Source organism: Hypanus sabinus, chromosome 4 (genome assembly GCF_030144855.1).
Source record: "Hypanus sabinus isolate sHypSab1 chromosome 4, sHypSab1.hap1, whole genome shotgun sequence".
Taxonomy (NCBI): Eukaryota; Metazoa; Chordata; class Chondrichthyes; order Myliobatiformes; family Dasyatidae; genus Hypanus; species Hypanus sabinus.
This window is the reverse complement of record NC_082709.1, coordinates 31,762,007-31,782,703: the sequence shown is the minus strand read 5'-3', so window position 1 is coordinate 31,782,703 and position 20,697 is coordinate 31,762,007. Positions and strand designations below refer to the sequence as shown.

Below are 20,697 nucleotides of genomic sequence, written 5' to 3'. Positions count from 1 at the left end.
TTGAACACACATGCATACTCCAGACAAAATGCTAGATGAACTCTGCAGGCCAGGCAGCACCTATGGAACAAAGTACAGTCAATGTTTCGGGCTGAAATGTCAACTGTACTTTTTTCCACTGATGCTGCCCGGCCTATCAAGTCCTCAAGCATTTTGTGTGTTTGGCTTGGATTTCCAGCATCCGCAGATTTGCATACTCCAGAAGTTGCTCTCACATTTTCTTCATTATACTCATGAGAACTAAGCCTCACTATCATTCTCTTAACAAATCAAGAATATAGGAAAAGAAGCAAAACTGCAAATTGAGAGCAATTCAGTCAAATCATTGGAACTGATACATTGGTCTCCAATGTAACTTAAAAAATAAAGAGGATATTATCAGCTAAGAATTCAATGCCTAACCACTAAAGGGTGCAATTTTCCTGCAGGATATTTAAAAGAATCAAGAGAGTTTATGATTTTCAGTCATCACACAGCAGCCAGATCAGGTAAAAATGCCAGAATTCTTTCCCTAAATGACCCAACAGATTTTGATCATATGCCAAATAAACAATACTGTACTTGTCCTCCACAAAATAGCGTTTTGTTATAGCAATCACGGTCCAACAATATGAACTCTGATACAGGGCACCATATATTTGATATTTAATATACAATGTGGTGCAAAAGTCTTAAGCACCCTAGGTTGTTTTTTTTTACGTACAATTTTTGCTTTACGCGTTTATATTTTTTCGTCTGCATTAGCTTGTCAGTAAGAAAAGAGCAAATTTTAAATTTCCAAAAAATTTAATGTTAGAGAAATTTTAGTATTTCATTAAAGAAACTAACATCTTAAGTAATAGACCACTTTTCAACTAAAAACTTGATTTGTAGGTATGTAGCCCAGTGCATGATTAAGCAAAGATAACAAAAAAGTGCTTATGATCAATGACATATTGAGCTGAATAAACTAAGTTGATTAACTGAAATGGAAACTGGTGTAAAAGGAATCAAACTGGGCAAAGAACAACTAAAGTAAAATATGAGGGTGTGGCAAATTAGACAGTTTAACCTTCAAATCATCAATTCTTACATCATGGTAAGAGTGAGCATAGTAACAAGCATAAGGTGGTCATCCTGCATCAGCAATTTCTCACCCAAGCAGAAATTGTATCGCAGACAGGAGTTTCAAGATGTGCTGTCCAAGCTCTTCTGAAGAAGCACAAATAAATAGGCAATATTGAGGACAAGAAACACAGTGGTCAGCCACAAAAAGTGAATGCAGCAGACGAGAGATAAATCAAACTGATATCCCTTCTAAATCAGCAAAAGTCCAACACTGCTGTCAGCTCTGAATTCAGAGAAACCACTGGAACCCAAGTACACCCCTCTACATTGAAGCTATCTAAGATTACATGGACAGACAGAGCAAGCAAGACAGGCAGAGTCTGCAGAAGAACTGTGGCAACTTCTGCAAGATGCTTGGAACAACCTACCAGTGGACTTTCTTACAAAACTGTGTGACTGTGTACCCAAGAGAACCGATGTAGTTTTAAAGGCAAAAGGTTGTCACCTTGATATTGACTTGTTTTAGAGTTTTGTAACTATTTTCTGTACTTTATAGTAATTCTTTGATATTTAAAATGTTTTAATATTTTTTAAAGCTTTGTCACTTTACAGATTTTTTTAACATGTGGCTAAGACTTTTGTACAGTACTGTATTTACATGATCAAGCTTTAAGTTGTGCACTGCCAGCCAGGAATACAGTGAGAACCCATGCCTTCTGTACTGCTGTATTGACAACTTACTTGTATCACTACACTCCACAAGTACTCCCCTCGCAACAAATCAGGTCAGTCAGTACGGAGAGGATAACTGTATGAGCTGGTGACAGAGGGCAGGATAAACACCAAATAATTGACTTCAAAGGAAGAAAGCTGCTTTCCTCTTATTTGCCTGCCCATCTCTGCCCTGTGGCTGCAATAACTGAATTATGCTGCTTTGTGTTCTGTATTGCTAATTGTAGGGCTTCAGGATGGTCAGGCTTGCAGAGCATGTTCCAGAGTCAGGTTATTAGCAGCATTTAACACAAAGTATAATCTCATTTTAACTGCAACTTTAACTAATTTGGCTTTACCTGATCAAAGATACTCTCCTCGTCCTTCCCCTGCCTTCTCTGTTCCTGTAAACCATTTTTTTTCTGACTTCTAAGAATCTGGCACTTGAAATGTTAACCCGACTTCTTTTTCTATAGAAGCTGGCAGACTTCCTAAGTATTTCCATCATTTCCTGTTTTATCCCAGCATAGCAGTGCTGACAATAGTTCGTAACTGGATACATAACACAAAGAATGGATTCAATGACTCACATACAAATATAATGTACATTTTAGCTTATAAACCCATTTAGCTCCAATTCCTTCAGTACACTCATTCCTGGGAATGCATCATGAGCACTAAAGTAAGGTACCACTGAAGTAACCATTAAGTTTTAAATTCTCAATAATGTGAAAAAAAAAATTTAATGAAATTTAAAATTCAGTGAATTGCTGTTTTTTTTAAAATTTCCCCAATGCTTAGAAATTCACCGAGAGTTTAAAGCTAACTGGAACATTTAATTTTATTTTAACAAATAGAGTACAAAAATCTTTAAAATAAAGCAATTTCTTGATCACTCCTCAGGCATACCATTTCAATTAAACCCCAAATCAAATTATTAAGTACATTCTAATGATACCAAAAACATTACAGTTAACTGAATGTTAAGGCAGGCTTAATTATTGCCTTTCAATATTTGTTAAAGTCCATTCTGGACTTTTGGAATGGTTGTCTCTTCTCTCTACTAATACTACAAAGTCTTGTAGATATCTGTATTCAAATAAGAGTACTGTAATTAGCATTAACTAGCCAGGTCAATCAGGCTCACAGTATGATTATGGGTGATAAGGAATAAAAGCATGCTACATATCCAATCACCAAATTTACACATCTCTCTGTAACAGCCATGCTCAATGTGAGAGTACTGCACAGGAACTAGATAGCTGAAATATCAAGTATGTTTCCTGCATCACCATCCTTAGCACAGGCATCTATTTAAAATAATCTGCAATGTTCTTCCACAGTGAAGAACATAATCACAGCTTGCACCATGATTTTGTACTTGATATTCCCTGATCCACACATTTCCCATTTAGTCAGACTTCACTATAGTGGCTGTTGTCTTGACTCAGTACTATTCTCTGTTAACTGTGAATGCCCGCAAGAAAATGAATCTCAGTAGTATATGATGGCATAGACATACTTCTAAAAAATAAATTTACTTTGAACTTCAAATAGACAGAGATTTTCTTAACCAACAGAAGGCAGAGAGTTGGACAAATGTGTTTCTCTGGTTGGCAACCAACGGTGAGCGCAATGCCACAGGGACTGGAACTGTATATTAATGATTTGGAAAATGGTACCAAGTGTAGTGTACCTAAGCAGGTTAATGACACTAAATTGAATAGAAAAGCAAATTCTGCAGAGGATGTGGAGAGTGCAGAGAGATAGGTCTAAATATAGTGAGTGGACAAGGGCCTTGCAGCTAGCGTACAACCATAAGTTGGTAAATGCAAGGTCATCCATTTTGAAAGTAAAAATAGAAAAGCAGGTTATTACTTAAATGGTGAAAGATTACAACGTGCTGTTGTGCAGAGGGACTTGAGAGTGCTTGTGCATGAATTATAAAATACTGCTTTGCAGGTGAGACAGGTTATCAAGAAGGTAAATGGCCTTCATTGTTAAGGGGACTGAATTTAAGAGCAGGATGCTTATGCTGCAACTGTACAGTACTGATGAGGCTACACACAGAATCCAATGCGCAGTTCTGACCTCCTTACAGGAGAAAGGATATACTGGCTTTAGAGGGGATGCAGATGAGGTTCACTGGGTTGATTCCAGAGATGAAGAGAGATTGAGTCATCTTGGACGATACTCTCTAGAATACATGGAAATGAGGAAGGGATCGCTTAGAAACGCATAGGATTATAAATGGGATGAATGAGAAGGGGTCAGGAAAGCTGTTTCCACTGGTAGGAACTAGGAGATTTAGCTTCAAGATTTGGGGAAGTATATTTAGGACATACTGCTTTTCCCAGACAATAATGACTTTGTATAATTCTCTGTCCAGGGAAGTAGTAGAGGGTACCTCATACACATATTTAAGGCAGTTAGATAGAATTTTTCATAGTAGAATTAAGGATTAAAGGCAAAAGGTAGGTAGATGGAACTGAGCACAGCCAGAATGGCCACTTATAATTGAATGGTGGAGTAGGCTGGACAGGCCAGATGTCCTTCCCCCGCTCCTATTTCTTTTGTTCTTAAGTATGTGTAGGGCAAGGAAAGGGAAAAGTCCAAAAGGATCAAGGGACCAAAGAGTGAAAAACAAGGAAGAAAGAAAACAGCAGGTTGCACCACCCTCCCCTCTCTTTTCCTGCCTTCCTCTGCCTCCAAGAGAGACATTGGTGAAAGAAACAACCAGCTTATTTCAGACTTAAACAACTTGATGAGGCTGGGTCTCAGTTTGTTTTGTTAATTCAGTCAAGCCACTTCCCTCAACATCCCCACCACTCCATCACCCACCACCTTTTTATACTCTGTTGTACTCCAAATGCTTTCTCTGATACATCAAGAAAACACCCATATTTTTCAACATTTTTCAACAGTGCAACTAAAACCACAATGCTGTCATAATTAATTACAACTGCACAAGTTAAGATTTGACACTGAAGAAAATTCCAAAGTCTTGATGCAGAATCTGGGAAAATATGCAGCACTATACAAATGGCTCTATTATTTACTAGGTATGTGGCGACCCATTTCCTGGCGCATCCGAACCGACTCACAATTAGATAGCCTACGGGGGTTTGCGAGCACAGAGCTTTGGAGCCTCTGCGCCATGGGGGGCCGGTTGAGGGAGGCTTAAAAGTGAGGCTGAAGTTTTCGAATAAAGTTTTTTCCTTCGACTGCAGTTACCGACTCCGTGTCATAATTTTAGCACTGCGTGTAGCACACCGCTACAATTGGTGACCCCAACGGTCCAAACGATTTTTGGACCAGAAATGACCGACGCCGCCTCTGTTCATGCGGTTTCGTTGAAACTGCCGCGTTTCTGGACACAGCGCCCAGACCTACGGTTCCAGCAAGCCGAAGCCCACTTCCACGTTCGCCAGATCACCTCAGAAGACACCCGCTACTACTACGTGGTGAGCTCCCTCGACCAGGACACAGCGGCCCAGGTCGCGGAGTTCGTACAGTCGCCCCCGGCAGACGGCAAGTACACGAAATTCAAAGCCCTGCTCCTCAGGACTTTCGGACTCTCACGGCGCGAGCGGGCTGCCCGTTTACTGCACCTGGATGGCTTGGGCGACAGACCTCCATCGGCTTTAATGAATGAGATGTTGTCTCTGGCCGACGGACACACATGCCTCATGTTTGAGCAGGCATTCCTGGAGCAGCTGCCCGAGGACATACGCCTGCTGCTATCCGACGCGGATTTCAGTGACCCCCGGAAGGTGGCAGCCCGGGCGGACTTGCTGTGGAACGCCAAAAAGGTGAGCGGGGCGTCCATCGCACAGATCTCCCAGCCACGCTCCCGGCAGCAAACCAGTCCAGGCCCGGCCGCAGAGCCCGCCAACCCCCGGCCCACTGAACACTGGTGCTTCTACCACCAGCGGTGGGGCGCAGAAGCCCGCCGTTGTCGCCCGCCCTGCAAGTTCCCGGGAAACGCCAGGGCCAGCCGCCCTGGGATAGAAGGTCGGGTCGCCGGTTTTTGGTCGATACTGGGGCTGAGATCAGCGTTTTACCTCCGACGAGTTACGACACCCGCAGCAGGGCACCGGGTCCCCCCCTGAGGGCCGTGAATGGCAGCACAGTAAGGACCTATGGCACCCGTCAGGTACAGCTACAGTTCGGCTCCAGCCAGTTCACGTGGGACTTCACACTGGCCGCCGTAGCCCAACCGCTTCTGGGTGCGGATTTTTTGCGGGCTCACAGCCTACTGGTCGACCTGCCCAGGAAGAGACTGAGACCTTTCAGACGTTCTCCCTGGGTGCAGCCCAGTTGCCAGCCCCTCACCTCGGCTCCATCACGCTGTCCGACAACGACTTCACCAGGGTCCTGGCGGAGTTCCCATCGGTTCTGGCACTGCAGTTCACAGCGGCCATGCCCAGGCACGGCGTACAGCACCACATCCCGACCCAGGGACCACCCCTCCACGCCCACGCTCGGCGGCTTCCCCCGGACAAGCTCCGACTGGCGAAGGAGGAGTTCCAGAGGATGGAGGAATTGGGGATCATCCGGCGGTCCGACAGCCCATGGGCCTCCCCCCTGCACATGGTGCCCAAAGCGACAGGGGGCTGGAGACCGTGCGGCGACTACCGCAGGCTGAACGAGGCTACCACACCGGACCGCTACCCTGTGCCGCACATTCAGGACTTTGCAGCAAACCTGCACGGCGCACGGATCTTCTCCAAGGTAGATCTCGTCCGAGGGTACCATCAAATCCCGATGCATCCTGACGACGTCCCCAAAACGGCTCTCATCACCCCTTTCGGCCTTTTCGAGTTCCTCCGCATGCCGTTCAGCCTGAAGAATGCCGCACAGACATTCCAGCGGTTAATGGACGCGGTGGGACGGGACCTGGACTTCGCGTTCATCTATTTGGATGACATCCTCATAGCCAGCAGCAGTCGTCAGGAGCATCTGTCCCACCTCTGTCAACTCTGCGCCCGCCTGAGTGAGTACGGTCTTACAATCAACCCCGCCAAATGCCAGTTCGGACTCGATACCATTGACTTCCTGGGCCACAGGATTACTAAAGACGGGGCAACCCCTCTGCCCGCTAAGGTAGATGCGGTCCGCCTCTTTCCCCGACCCACCACGATCAAAGGCCTTCAGGAATTCGTAGGTATGGTCAATTTCTACCGCCGCTTCCTCCCTTCAGCTGCCCGGATCATGCGCCCCCTGTTCGCCCTGATGTCGGGTCCGAGCAAGGACATTACCTGGGACGAGGAGTCCGCCGCCACTTTCGTTCAAACGAAGGAAGCTTTGGCGGTCGCCGCAATGCTAGTACATCCCAGAATGGACGCCCCTACCGCCCTCGCAGTGGACGCATCAAACACGGCAGTCGGTGGGGTGCTGGAGCAACTCATCGCAGGTCGCTGGCAACCCCTGGCGTTTTTCAGCAAACACCTGCGACCACCCGAGCTTAAGTACAGTGCTTTCGACCGGGAACTGTTGGCGCTCTACCTGGCAATCCGGCATTTCAGGTACTTCCTAGAAGGTCGGCCCTTCACCGCGTTCACGGACCACGAACCGCTTACCTTTGCGTTTACGAAAGCGTCCGACCCCTGGTCGTCCCGCCAGCAACGCCACCTGTCCTACATCTCTGAATACACGACAGATGTCCGGCACGTCTCAGGTAAGGACAATGTCGTGGCGGATGCGCTCTTTCGCCCTACCGTTCATGCCCTTTCCCAAGGGGTAGACTTTGAGGCACTGGCAGAGGCGCAGCAGGCAGATGAGGAGATTCTGAGTTACAGAACCGCAGTCTCCGGTTTGCAGCTCCAGGACCTCCCCGTGGGCCCAGGTGAGAGGACCCTACTCTGTGACGTCGCCACCGGCCAGCCCCGTCCAGTCGTCCCGACAGCATGGCGGCACCACGTTTTCGACTCCATTCATAACTTGGCGCATCCCTCCATCAGTACAACTGTCCGGATGGTTTCCAGCAGGTTCGTTTGGCACGGACTCCGCAAACAGGTCAGTGAATGGGCCAAAACGTGCATGCACTGCCAGACGGCCAAGGTGCAGCGGCACACCAAAGCCCCACCGCAGCAGTTCCATCCCGCCCACCGGCGTTTCGACCACATTCATGTGGATATCGTGGGCCCCCTACCAGTGTCGGGAGGAGCGCGGCACCTCCTGACTATCGTGGACCGGTTCACAAGATGGCCAGAGGCGGTCCCGCTCACCGACACCACATCCGAATCTTGCGCCCGAGCCCTGGTCGCCACCTGGATATCTCGCTTTGGTGTACCAGCCCACATTACCTCCGACAGAGGCGCCCAGTTCACCTCCAGCCTGTGGTCAGCTATGGCCAGCCTTTTGGGGACTCAGCTGCACCACACAACTGCCTACCACCCACAGTCGAACGGGCTAGTGGAGCGTTTCCACCGTCACCTGAAGTCGGCCCTCATGGCCCGCCTGCGAGGAGCCAACTGGGCGGACGAGCTTCCCTGGGTCCTACTCGACCTGCACGCCTCGTCGGCCGAGTTGGTATACGGCGCGCCCCTGGTCGTCCCCGGGGAGTTCCTACCAGCCCCACGGGGGCAAGAGGAAGATCCTGCAGCAGTCCTGGGCAGACTACGCGAGAAGCTCGGTAACCTGGCCCCCATACCCACTTCACAGCACGGGCGGCACCCGACCTGCGTACCCAAAGACCTACAGAACTGTAAGTTTGTGTTTGTACAAAGGGGCGGGCATCGGCCGCCGCTGCAGCGGCCATACGAGGGGCTGTTTATGGTGCTCCGGAACAACGGGTCCACGTTCGTGCTGGACGTTGGGGGGAAAGAGGAGGTTTTCACGGTGGACCGCCTCAAACCGGCCCATGTGGACCTGGCGCAACCGGCCGAGTTTCCGGCGCCTCGGCGCAGAGGCCGACCTCCCAAGCAGGTTCTGGCCCAAACTGTGGACATTGGGGGGTGTATCGCCGGTTCTGGGGGGGGGTTATGTGGCGACCCATTTCCTGGCGCATCCGAACCGACTCACAATTAGATAGCCTACGGAGGTTTGCGAGCACAGAGCTTTGGAGCCTCTGCGCCATGGGGGGGCCGGTTGAGGGAGGCTTAAAAGTGAGGCTGAAGTTTTCGAATAAACTTTTTTCCTTCGACTGCAGTTACCGACTCTGTGTCGTAATTTTAGCGCTGCGTGTAGCACACCGCTACAGGTAGACAATTCTGTGAATGCACTCAATCTACTGTAATCATATACATGCACTGTACTAAGACTTTTCATTGCTGTAAAATGGTTTCTGGTAAATCACATTTAACAAGTTCATTGACTGCCTTGATTCTCATAAATTACTCCAAATACTTTTGTATATTCTCAGTAAAATGTTCATCAGATACAGATTTACAATGTCTATAATGAAGGTTTAAATGAAGTGAAACGATCTTCAAGTAAGAACGCATGTTACACCAAGAATTATATGGTGAATTTATTTTTGTTCAACATGACATAACAGCTCTAGCTCTCTTGACCCTTCCCTCAAGTCACAGAAGGCATTTGTCCAATATCTTGTTAACAAACCACAATGTCATCCAACCATCTATCTACAGGTCAGTCTAAATCAGACCATTGGCAATCCGTACCCTATCACATCACTTACTGAGTTACCTAACCCCATCCTCCTTTATATAAAAATGGTTTTAACTGCCTCCAACCTTAGCTCAATCCATCTGATGCTGAAATTTCTAGGCACACACTTTATCTCCAGAAATGATTCTTCCAATATTCTCTTGGTTAACAATTCTGTTTGCTTCTATTGCTGTTGACAAATAATTACCAAAGAATTTATTGCACCCATGTTATTCTGACCCATTCATGCAACATTCTGACCTTCCAAGTCTACATCTGCAGAGACATTCAATTTAAAATTATCACCCATGTGTTTAAATTTCTCTGTGGGGTTGGGATCAACTCCACCATTTCAGTCCTATAAATATCCCCTCAACTCTCCTTTAACCTTAATATTCCATTCTGCAATTCCGGCAGCTTTGCTTTAAGCATTCATGCCTTCATTCATTTGAATTGTAACCCTTTCTGAGTCTTCTCTGAAAAGGCTCAGGTAAAGTGAAGGGACTTGAACACAAAGTAGGAAACACTTTGAAGTAAAAACAGCAAGGCAGAGAATTTTAAAATATATACAGTGATTGTAAGTGTCATTGGTCAGATTTACTTCATGTTCCTTATAAACAAATCATTGTTCCATAGTTCAACAAGAGATTAGGAAGGCAAATTGTACTTGACTTTTATTGAAAGATTATTTGAGTACAAGGGACTCAATAGCTTGCTCCAACTACAAGAAACCAGATACAAAATACGTTACTACAATCTGGTCTCTTTACCCAAGAATATAGCTGTGCGGGACAAAGAAGCAAGTTGTTCAGCTGATTTGTTCCTGGAACTTCATCAGTGTCATTTGAGCGAACATGGTTAACACTCTAATGTGGGCTGAAACAGTGAGATGTATGAAGTTTAAGGTGTCTGACAACAGAGACGTGGAGTTGATATTTCCTCTGACAGTAATATCTAGTAGCAAGTTTCATTATCTTAAACTAGGAATATTCATTCAGTGTAGAGATAATAGATTTCATTGCTCAGAAGGTAATGATTCCTTCAGGTAGCCAAATTAAATATGGCCTGACATAGATCAATGACTGATCTTTCAGTATTCACAGCAAGATTACACAGAAGAAAAGCAAGCAGACAGCAAATCCATCAAAAATGAGAATGGGAAAACTAAGTGATTGCAAGTGAAACTAAGTGAAAGCTCAAGGCTGACCAAGAGAGGAGTTAAAAATATGCACGTAAAATGGCAAAACACAGTGAAAAGGAAAGCAGCAAAGAAAGGGGAAGACATAATTGCCTAGAAATCCAAAGCACCCTAAATGCAGAAAAAAATGCAAACATTGACATTGTATGCTTTCATATTCAACATCTTCTCCAAGTTGGCTTTGTTCAGATCCTTGGTTGACGGAGGTAGGGAAATCAGCAAGAATTTGCAGCAGGTGCCATTTTGGATCACACTGATAACAAGCTTTGGTTCTTCTGGAGTAGCTTTGTCAGTGGGTCATTAATTGCAAACAAATGGATGAGAAAAACACTGAAGACTGTCATCAATTGTGGCAAGGGGGTGGAAGGAAGATTTGAGAGGCCAACATTAATTGCAGGGTTTGTTAATGCAGGTAAACAGAAGTGGACTAGAATCAGCAGCAGCAAAAGAATGATCAGAAGTGGTGGGTGGAGGTGGGAAGAGGAGGAAAGAAAAAGACAAAAGCAAAAACACGAGGTCAGATATATTGTCATGTATGCCACTACCCAGAATTTAGCCAACTCATTTACTTACCAGTACCTGCATGTAATTTACCACTATGTTTTCCTGAGAGCAACTGACAACAGGCACCCTCTGGACAACATGATTCAAATTCCCCTGCAAAAGCAACATAATACAAGCAATGATACATGTCCCAGATGCCAAATTTGCACTATAGTGTCCACGGTGATTTCCAACCACAACAGCAGAGTCAAAATTCCTAAATAGCATGGTTTAACATCAGGAACAGTTGCAAATATGACTTACTCCAACTTCAATACAATTTCTGGACAAATTCATAGATCTGAACAACAGCCTTTGCACTGAGCAGTACTCAAGTCATCCACATACAACACAAACTAAATTAAACTTATTTAAAAATGAACACTAACGTTCCTTAACTTAATAGAAACCCAGATGAATGCACAATATTCAACACCAATTATCACCACTCAGCATATGAAGCAGATGCTGTCTGTGTATGGCAAGATCCAGACAAAATTGAGACAAACATAATGACAACATCTCAGACAGTGACCATCTCTACCAAAAGAGATCCAATCACCTACCCTTAATATTCAAGAGCATAACCTTGGGCATGGAAGTTCCATTCCCACTCTGGAATCACCACTGTTCATTCGCTGTCCAAATCATGGAATTACACACTAAATATATGTAATTCCGGGGTTCAGGGTTATAGTGGTTCAAGATGGCTCATCACCATCTTCAAGGGCAATCCTTAAAGATGAATAAAACCAGATCTGTGTCCCATCTGAATAACAATTTGGTCACTAATTCAGAGTAAGATAGTAATCTGAATATCTATAGTCAGCAGAATTCAATTTGAAAAGGCAAATTAAATGAATAAAGCAAGCATGTCCCTCTTAAGACTGTAAATTGTTAAAATTGTTAATACAGAAAATTTTCTGTTCATACAATTAGGAGCTGTTTATGCCAATTTTAAATATTTTTATAAAATTAGCTTAATTACAATGAGGAAAAGCATGCGAAATTTACGTACTTTTTAAAGTTTGTACATCAAAAAGCTATACAGTGGTGCTAGAAAGTTCGTGACCCCTGTAGAATTTTCTCTATTTCCGCATGTGACCTAAAATATTTTCAGATCTTCACATAAATCGCAAAACTAGAAAAAGGAATCCAATTAAATAAATAAGACAAAAACATTATACTTGATTATTTATTTATTGAAAAAGTAATCCAAAATTATATGTATTTGTTGGAAAAAAAGTATGTGAACCACTTGGGTAAAGCCTTCCACAAAAGCTATTTGCAGCCAGGTGTTCCAACCAATGAGCAAACACAAGGAAATCTGCAGATGCTGGAAATTCAAGCAACACACACAAAATGCTGGTGGAACATAGCAGGCCAGGCAGCATCTATAGGGAGAAGCACTGTTGACGTTTTGGGCCGAGACCCTTCATCAGACCCTTCTCCCTATAGATGCTGCCTGGCCTGCTGCATTCCACCAGCATTTTGTGTGTGTTCCAATCAATGAGCTGAGATTGGAGATGTGGGTTGTTGAGAGGCCTTGCCCTACATTAAAAAATGACACGCAAAGACAGGTTACAGTCAGAGCCTGCTCTTCTCAAGAAAGATATGTTTATGTATACCATGCCTCGATGAAAAGAAATTTCAGAGGACACTAAAAAGAATTGTAGAGATGCATGAAGCTGGAAAAGGCTACAAAAGCATTTCTGAACACCTGTTCATCAGTCCACCATAAGAGAAATTATCTATAAAATGGAAGAAACACAGTAGTGTTGCTACTCTCTTTAAGAGTGTGCATCTGGCAAAGGTCACACCAGGAGCACAATGTGCAATGCTGAAGGAGGTGAAAAAGAACCTAACAGCAAAAGACCTGCAGAAATCTTTAGAACTTGCTAAAGTCTCTGTTCATATGTCCACTATTAGAAAAGCACTGAACAAAAATGTGTTCATGGAAGGACACCACAGAGAAAACGACTACTCTCCAAAAAAAACGACACACATATCAAGTTTGCAAAAAGATCACCTGTATATTCTGCAACGCTTCTAGAACAATGTTCTATGGACAGATGGGGCAACACTTCAACCTTTAGGGAGAAATTCACATTGCTATGTTTGGAGGAAAAAGAGCACTTCACACCAACACCAAAACATCATCCCAACTGTGAAGCACGGTGGAAAGTGCATCATGGTCTGGGCTGCTTTCCAGCCAAGACAGCTTGCAATCACTAAAGGAACAATGATTTCAAAATTCTATGAAGACATTTTACAGGAGAATGTCAGGGCAGGGGTCCATCACCCGAAGCTTAATAGAAGTTTCATAATGCAACAAGACAATAATCCAAAAGACAAGAGTAAATCAGCAACAGAATGGTTGCTGAAGAAGAAAATTTGTGTTTTAGAATGGCCAAATCAAAGTCCTGATCCTAATCCTACAGAAATGTTGTGCAAGCAGTTCACGCAGAAAACCCATCAACATCCAGAGTTGAAGATTTGTAAGGAGGAATGGCCTAAAATTCCTCCAAGTCAACGTGCAGGTCTGATCAACAATTACCGGAAATGTTTGGTTAAAGTTATTGCTGCAAAAGGTAGTCACATCGGTTACCGTAAATAAAGGTTCCCAACAAATACATGTAATATTGATCATTTTTCTCAATAAATAAATGTTTTTTGTGTTAATTATTTAATTAGGTTCTCTATCTAGTTTAAGGACTTGTTTGAAGATCTGATCATATTTTAGGTCATATACGCAGAAATAGAGAACATTCTATAGTGTTCACAATTTTTCTAACACCATTGTGGATATTCATCTTTGCTTTCTGGGATAAATCAGAACTATTAAGGTAAATCTGGAACACAGGAAGAGTATAAGAAAATTCAACGGTTAGATTTGGTCAAGCTAATGCACAAATTTTGTATGAAAACATTTTGAGCAAAGGATATTTTAGTAAATACAATAAAAATGATGTGAAAACATTTATCTGAAAGGAATTGGCATTACTAAAGGACCCCTTGACTAGATAGCAATGGTAATTTTACAGGAGAAAGTTAGGAGGCATGGGATCAAGGGAACTTGGCTGTGTGGATTCAGAATTGGCTTGCCAACAGATGGCAGAGGATGGTATTAGATGGAGCCAATTCTGCCTGGAGGTCCAGAACTTGTAGTGTTCTCTGACCTCTGCTCTTTGTAATTTTTATAAGTGGCTTAGATAAGCAAATGGAAGGGTGGGTTATTAAGTTTACAAATGACACAAAGGTTGGGGGCGAAGTGGCTAATGTAGGAGGTTGTTGTAATGTAGGTTACAATGAATATTGATCGGATGCCGAGCTGGGCTGAGAAGTGACAGATGGAGATCAAACCAAGTTAAGTGTGAAGTGATACTCTTTGGAAGACTAAGCCTAAAGGCAACATACAAAGATAATGACAGGATTCTTGCAGTGTGGAGAAACAGAGGATGCTTGGAGTCCTAGTCCATAGATCCCAAGGTTGACATGCAAGTTGATAGGGTGTTAAAAGAGTATGACCGTTGGCCTTCATTAGTTGGGGAATTGATTCAGGTCCTGCAAGGCAATGTTGCAGCTCTATAAAACTCTGGCAACACCACACCTGGAGTGTTATGTTCAGTTCTGGTTTCCTCATGAAAGTAAGGATGCAGATGCTTCATAGAGGGTGCAGAGAAGATTTAGTAATATGCTACCTGGATTAGAGAGCATGTCTGATTGCTGAAAAGCATGGGTACAGGGGGATATTTGTGACTGCAGTTCTCAAATCTTAACTAGTTTGGCATGTAATTATACATCAGATTTTAAAGTTATACTGTAAGTTGTAATGTTTCTACAACTTACAAATTATCTGTCTTTGACAACATATCCAAAATGTTAAACCCTCAAATTTCACCAATTCATTAACACCAACCTATTGAATTACCAGTATTGCAACCGAATTCTAGTAAAATCAAGTGTTTACAAATATTACTAGTTCCATTAAAACATACGCACAGCAATTTTCTTTAAAAAGAACTCTCCACCATAACTATAACATATTTGCACTGGCCTTTCAGATAGTGAAGATGTCTGACAATAAACAAGATAAGATCTAGCAGCCCCTGATATTCAATGGCTGTTGAATCGCACACTATCAATATTCTGGGGATTACTACTGATCAGAAACTGAAATGGAATAGCCACATGCACAAGTGTGATGGAATCCTCTCCACTTGCCTAGATAAGTGCAGCTTCAATAACATTCAAGAAGCTCAACATCATTAAGGACATCGCAGCTGCTTGAGGGATACCTCATCCACAACCATTCACTCCACCACTTGCACACAGTAGCATCAGTTTGTACTATCTCTGCACTGCAGCAACTCACCATGACTCCTTAAAAGAACCTTCCCAACCCATGAAGAACAAGGGCAGCAAAAGCAGCAGAACACCACCAACTGGAAGGTAACCTCCAAACCCCACACACCATTCTGACTTGGAAATACTTCACCATTCCTTCGCCATCACTGGGTCAAAATCCTGGAACTCTCTCTCTCTCTCTCTCTCTCTCTAACAGCATTATGGAATACACATAGATTACACAATTTCAAGGTGGCAACCCACAACCACCTTCTCAATGACATCTAGGAATGGACAAGTAAATGCAATTGGCAATTGTATATTGCAATACAAAGTCTGTATGCAATGTTCTTAATACTTAAATGAAATAATTTCCCAAATGCAAACTAAAACTACTTAATTTAATCAAATCATACATTTTTCAACAAGAGAAAAGAAAACCTCAGATATCTGCAAGCTGTTCCAAGTGGTTCCCAGACTACTTGTATGAATTTACTCTAAAAGTGGTGCAAACATGGTGCACAATATAGGAATAGCATTTCTATACTTTTTTATAAGGCTAACCAGGATTGGGGAAATGTAGATCAACCATGTTTCCTTTGGATTTCATATAAACCTTAAAGAAGTGACACTTTACAAAGAATACTGTCAGCAATATTTGACTTATTACAGACTTTTCAGGAGTCTACATGATGACACCATGACATGAAAATTATTGCTATAAATCTTTTTATTATGCCATGAAGCAGATATTCTTTATGTACTCAGATCAAAGTATCAGAAAACATAGAAAATGTTCACTAACTTCAGGGAGTGAAATGCAAAACTGTCCTACTCGCTTACACCAACTTCAGGAAGTAAAATACAAAATTGCCCTACTTGCTTACTTCATTCCAACAGAAAATTTTGGTGAAAAGTTAGAATGGCTCAGGAATGTCAGCAGCCCAACAAAATACTTTCTCCCTACAAAAGAAATTCTTGAAACAAAAATAACTGTTTCCATAGAGCTTTCTTCCTCATTAAATACATTTCCTCAGTGCACTTGCAAGGGACCTACTTGAACAAGGCTGCCAAAATTAAGTATTTTTCTTTTTAAAATGTAACACCAGTTGATCTCAGTATTACTTCCAGAACTTAACTAGTCATTTCTGTTCCAGCCAACATTTCATTCTTCTGTTCTTTAAACAAGTTGTCAATTCCAAAATACATAACATTTGTTCCTCTCCAATACAGTTTCCACTGAAGTTTGCTGCCCAAATCCTACTTCCCATCCACAGCTCGAATTCCCGAAAACCACTGCACTTACTTTCTAGTTCACCAACTCCTACAACATTCTTATTGATGTATTCAAATTGCTAAATGGTTTTGTCTCTTCCCAAGTTACTCAAAACCATTCAAATACTCACCTTTTGCGCAATCACCTACTTCTGTTACCCCACTGGTGATACTGGATTCAACTAAAATTGGTCACATGCACTGGAATTCACTCACAAATCTGCTCTGTGTCACCATCCTCTAAAATACTAACTTGGCTTTTAGTCATCTCTCTGGTTGTTTCATTTAGCCAATCTATCCAAATGCACTCCTGAGAAGTGACTGTCATTTTATACATTGAAGTGATACATAACGCCAAGTTACAACAACAAATAACTACAAACCAGATTTAAGCAACTGTAAAAACTGGCACTTTGAAACACACTGCTAAATTGGACTTAATTTACCAAGAAATCAGTAACTTATTTTCCAAGATAAATGCAGAAAAGATCAGGTACTATATGCCAGAGGAAACTTTAAAGTTTTTAGAAAAATGTATAAAGAACTTATCATTTCATTTGTCATTTAGTATCATTTACATTTTAATTCCATTTTAAGTTTTTATGCTTTGGAGTGTATTATAGTTGTGGTTATTAGAAGTAATGCATTTTTCAATGGCCATTTACCAGCCCAAATCAAGAAACAAACATGGCAATAATTTATAAGAATCCCACTTGCTTGGATTTTGTAAAAGTAATACAAAAACCCAAGTCTTGCAAAAGATACAATTTCAACTATGAGATTTGACAAACATGAGAACATATTAAATTTATAGTTATATTTTAAGATAAGACTTGAAAGACTCCAAGTTAAAATTAAATAATCTGAATAAAAAGCCAATTAACAAAATGTTCATGACCTTTAGTAAAATTCTCCATCTTAAAAGTATGAAATGTATTATACTGTAGAGCTGTCAGTTTATACAAATGTCACCAAATTTCAAATTACAAACTTTAAAATTTACTGTGAATAAAAGTTGTATTTCAAAGCTCAATTTTTAAATCAAAGCCATCTCCTTTGATAAAGACTCCACATAAACTTGATTTCCATACTCCTGACTGATTTGCCATCCTTTAAAATAAAATACATCATACTATTTGTCCAGACACCACATTGATTAAGTTACAGGGTAATACAGCACAGAAATGGGATTTTGAGCACACTACTTTCAGAAAATCAGTAGCGTAGTGGTTAGCTCAATAATCTTACAGCTGGAGGTGTTCCAGAGTTCAATTCTGGCACCATTCTAAAAGGATGGTGTATGTCCTCCCTGTGGAATGCATGGGTTTTTCCCAGGTGCTCCAGTTTCCTCCCACAGTCCAAAGATGTACCAGGTAGGTAAGTTCATCATTGTGAATTTGCCCATGGTTAGGTTCTGTTTAATCAGGGTCTGGGGATCCCTGGGGTGGTGTGGCTCAAAGGGCCGGAAGGACCTACACCACACTGTGTCATTAAATTAAAAAATCTAACTCCTAAAAAATACGATTTCCAATTTCTCCAGAGCATAAAGTATTATTTTTGCACGTTTCAATTTATGTGCAAAATCTCAATTATTTTTATCTGTAGAATCCCAGTATGGTTATCTTCTCTTCCACAAAGAAATAAGCTTTCTGGTAAAACGTTATTAATTTGACTACTGACAGTACTTAATCAATAAAACCTGGTTACTGAACAAGTAAAACTTGAAGATTTACCATTTCAATTTAAAAGCTAGCTTTATGTTAAGAATATTAAAAAGTGCTGTTCCATAGGAATCAAAAATGCTAAACTCCAACATCACAAATCAAACTCAGCTAATTCTTTGCTATCAACTCGCCCCCAAATACAACTTATTCTCACACTATCTTCCAAATGATAAAAAACTAACATGTACACAGCAACAGCAAAGTACCTATCAAAAAACTTAATAAATCTTGTGTGAAATGCTGGTATGCTTTCAAGTTTTCAAATAAATCCATCATTTACTGTGACAAATGCCAATAACAATTACTCAGTTTACATTTTATCACATACCCTTAAGGTAAAAATTGCGTACAATTGCCTGCGTTTGTCCAGAAAGCTACAATCTACATGTATCCACACACATGACATTCACTTTAATTGAACCTCTGTAATATAACCGAAAATCACATATTGCAATCTGCTAATTGATCAGCCTCACTTACCTGCAGTTCGGAGGCGGATCTAGTGTGATTTCAGCCAGTTCCTTTTGAATTCTGAAAATTGATGGAGATATTCAGTACAAAATACTGTGTTGCATTCAGATGTAAAAGAACGATTACAGTGCCCTCTATCACCATCCTTTTCTCAGCAGCTCACCCAACCAAAGTGGAAAACATGGCTGCTTCCTCTTTGTTCTCAGCAACGTTATACTCAAATCCCATAACAGGACAAGTTTTCATAAATTTCCACTATTTGTCGCTTGACTATGTATGTAATTTTGACTAAAAATGGTAGAAGAGTACATAAGCGATTCAAATAAGGGTATTCTAAACCAGTAAAGATCGGAATACCCCATATTATTCTCTTTTCGAGCTTATATGCAAATGATGAGAGAAGTGTTTATATTGACCTATTCGATAAGGACTTTATAGGAGTGCAACCAGAATTGGCAAGAAGCCGGTACTCAAGCGGAAAAACTGTTTTAAAAAAACGAAGAAAGGGCCGTACTTACCTTTTAGCGCTGGTGGAGAGTTTTGCTGTTGTTTTGCTGGATACCTTGGGGTCTTTCTTTTTCGGCTGTTGCTGTGAGGATGGCTCTTTCCTCTCCTCTTGCGGGTTGTCACGCTGGTCGGCATCCGAGCTCCCACTGCTCGTACTCGGACTCTCGTCATCAGACCTCTGTCTGTCGCTGGACATTTTACCTTTAGCGTCAAAAGAACCCACAGATATTAGCACACCTGCCAAAGAGAAGGAATAAGTCGCCCAAATACTATTTAGAAGTATCTAGTCGCATGGACATCAACAAGCAATGCTTGTGGTCACAGATCGGACAACCAGACAGCAACGTTAGCTTTTTCTCTCTTTCGCTCCCCGCCCCCCTTCCCTCCAAAGGATATAAAAACACACTTTGCATTGAATTTACATACCATCGACGGAAATTAGAAGCATAATTTAAGGAATATAAAGTATATCCTCCGGAAAAAAAATATCAAGTTGTCTTTGTTTTTGGATGGGGAAGAAGTGGAGAGAGAAATCTCTCCGCTGTATAACGAGGTTTTGTTGTGTAAGGTGGCACTGCTCGGGATTTTAACATTACAAAGATCTTGACGGTCATTTAAAGGGAGGGGGAGGGGCGGGGGTGAGAAGTCAGGACTAAGAATGGAGCAGTTAAGGGCGGAATGTCTAAAGCAGGTCAGGTTGGGAGATGTGCGTCCGGTTTGGGTGACTATTTTTCTTTAAGGATGTATTTTAAAATAACGAGGGGCGCTCCAATCAGCGTGGTCTCAGCCACTGATGCATGAACTCGGCTCACTCAACAACCGCTGGAACAATGAGGAGGAATTTATCAAGTTTCCCGACCGAATGTTCTACCTTTTGGAAGGAGGGGGAAACAAAAAACTGACGGCCAACTTCCTCCTTACCTTTTATGAGAGTGATCCGAGCCCGAGGCCTGTGGCCGAAATGACGGGTGGGCAGCCGATGTTCAAGAGAGGGCTTTTAAAACAAATACGGCTTCCTTTAGCGAAAAAAATATCTGTGTATGGGGGAGGGGGGATAATCCAAGTAGAGGGAAACAGGGAGAAAGGAAATTTAGAAAAAGTGTCAGGAGCCCACGGTCTGAATCATTTGATTCCGAAACCGAGCTCAATTTCTCCTCAGACACACACACACACGGTCGGCTGTTTAATTCGCCTCCCGCCGCCGGCGCAAGGATCGCGCCGAGTCAGCAGCACTAAGTGCACGCTGCCGCGCACGCGCGG

General features: G+C 42.4%; 1 protein-coding gene across 3 annotated transcripts in view; it reads right to left on the bottom strand.

Moving 5' to 3' along the window:
• The window catches only part of ube2e3 (ubiquitin-conjugating enzyme E2E 3 (UBC4/5 homolog, yeast)), a 132,339-nt gene extending 111,711 nt beyond the window's left edge, over positions 1–20,628 (bottom strand). Inside the window, exons 1-3 of one of the 3 annotated variants that reach the window (XM_059966789.1) lie at positions 20,359–20,628; positions 19,449–19,674; positions 18,940–18,990 (exon numbers count right to left, since the gene is read on the bottom strand). In XM_059966789.1, coding sequence (XP_059822772.1) covers positions 18,940–18,990; positions 19,449–19,633 — 236 coding nt within the window. In that variant the 5' untranslated portion in view covers positions 19,634–19,674; positions 20,359–20,628. Of the gene's footprint in view, positions 1–18,939; positions 18,991–19,448; positions 19,675–19,863; positions 20,190–20,358 lie in introns of those variants that run through there. The other 2 variants (XM_059966787.1, XM_059966786.1) reach the window with 2 other exon arrangements.
• Positions 20,629–20,697: the final 69 nt, after the last annotated feature.